This window comes from Monodelphis domestica, chromosome 6 (assembly GCF_027887165.1).
Source record: "Monodelphis domestica isolate mMonDom1 chromosome 6, mMonDom1.pri, whole genome shotgun sequence".
Classification (NCBI taxonomy): domain Eukaryota; kingdom Metazoa; phylum Chordata; class Mammalia; order Didelphimorphia; family Didelphidae; genus Monodelphis; species Monodelphis domestica.
The window spans coordinates 24008371-24010181 of NC_077232.1; the positions used below are offsets into that span (position 1 = coordinate 24008371).

General features: G+C 31.9%; 1 protein-coding gene across 1 annotated transcript; it reads left to right on the forward strand.

The window, feature by feature from the left end:
- Positions 1 to 374: 374 nt before the first annotated feature.
- Positions 375 to 1295, forward strand: LOC100021691 (olfactory receptor 10AG1-like; the record flags this gene model as incomplete). The annotated part of the gene is made up of 1 exon (XM_001373730.5): positions 375 to 1295. A coding segment is annotated over exon 1 (921 nt), but the record flags the coding sequence as incomplete, so codon positions are not given.
- Positions 1296 to 1811: the final 516 nt, after the last annotated feature.

Here is a 1811-nt window from a genome sequence, read left to right on the forward strand (position 1 = left end):
TGAACATTTAGAAGAGACATTAAAATTTAATATAATGTGCTATATTTTTAAGATTCATTGTGTATACCATAGATCATCAATTCTACAAATATATAATTATATTTTAAATTTAGAAGAGCTCATCAAATATCAATGTTGATTGCCAGAAAAGAAAGGGAGGTTAGGGCACATAAAATTATAATAAAGCATTTAATTTCTAGATATAATTAATAAAATTTCTGAATTGAATAAATTGAAAAATAAAATTATAAATATTGAAATTATCAGAGTCATCATCTAATCTAACATATCCACTTGTCATTTCAGAATCAGAATCCAAGTAAATTGAGGAAAATTAACATTTGCCATTGTTAAATTTGGAATATACAGGGAAAATGGCAATCACAAATCTTACTATTATGGAAGAATTTATTCTCCTGGGATTTTCTGAATATCCCAATGTCCAAGGATTTCTCTTTGTTGTTTTTCTATTCATCTACATAAGTATCTTATTAGGTAATGGTCTCATCATTATAATCACCAATGTGGACTCAGCTCTTCAAACACCTATGTATTACTTCCTTGGAAACTTCTCCTTTGTGGAAATGTGTTACACATCAAACATCCTCCCCAGAATGCTTGTGAATATTTGGAGACAGAGAAGGAATATTTCTTTACTGTCATGTGCTGCACAGCTCTGTTTCTTTCTCATTCTAGGAGTCACAGAGAGCTTCCTCCTGGCTGTGATGGCCTATGACCGCTATGTGGCCATCTGTAAGCCACTTTACTATCCTATAATCATGAATCAGAAGATATGTGTCCAGATGGTGTTTGGCTCCTGGGTTATTGGGATGCCTGTCTTGATAGGACAGACATGCCAGGTTTTCTCTGGTCCCTTCTGTGGTTCTAACAAACTCAACCATATTTTCTGTGACTTGCCCCCCTTATTGAAGTTGGCATGTGGAGATACCTCTGGGGATGAATTCTTTCTTTATGTAGATTGTTTCCTCTTTGGTTTGACTCCTTTTCTGATGATACTCATGTCTTACATCAGAATCCTCAGCACTATTCTGAAACTCCCATCAACCACTGGCAGATCCAAAGCCTTCTCTACTTGTTCCTCTCATGTTATGGTTGTTTGCTTATTCTATGGTTCTGGTTTAATTGCATATTTTCAATCCAAGTCCAGTTATTCAGGCAGCATAGATAAGATTTTCTCTGTATTCTACACCATTGTGACACCAATGATTAACCCTATGATTTATAGTCTGAGGAATAAGGATTTTATTGCAGCAATTAAAAAATTATTTTCTAAATGGAAAGGATAAATAATAACATAAAATATATTTTCAATAACCTTTGTTCTAAATAATTTTTTGTTTTGCTTGTATTTTTTTCTCTGCTTACCTTTCAAAAACTTATCATTCCCTTCTAATTTCGCTAGATATTTTTGTATTTCTCCTCTCAATTTCCCGATGATATCAATTGTTTTATGTTTAGTAAAAGAACAGAATTATTTTTCTTATATTTTTTGCTGTTGATTTCAATAACTATTGATTAAGAACTACGTTTCCACAACAAATATGTGGTCATTTTGAGATTATTATCCTTAGATTATCCCAATCAAATTCACATAATGTCTATGTCAGATACATATTTGAAAATAAATTAATATCTTCAAGCAGAATGATTATAAATACATACTCAGAGTATTGAGGGATTCTATTTACTTATGTAAGAGAGCTTCATGGCTTATTTATTTGTCCTAAATCACTTAGGCAAAAGTGAGAATATTAGCAAATTTCTTCATTTTAAACTATTGGCCAAACTTG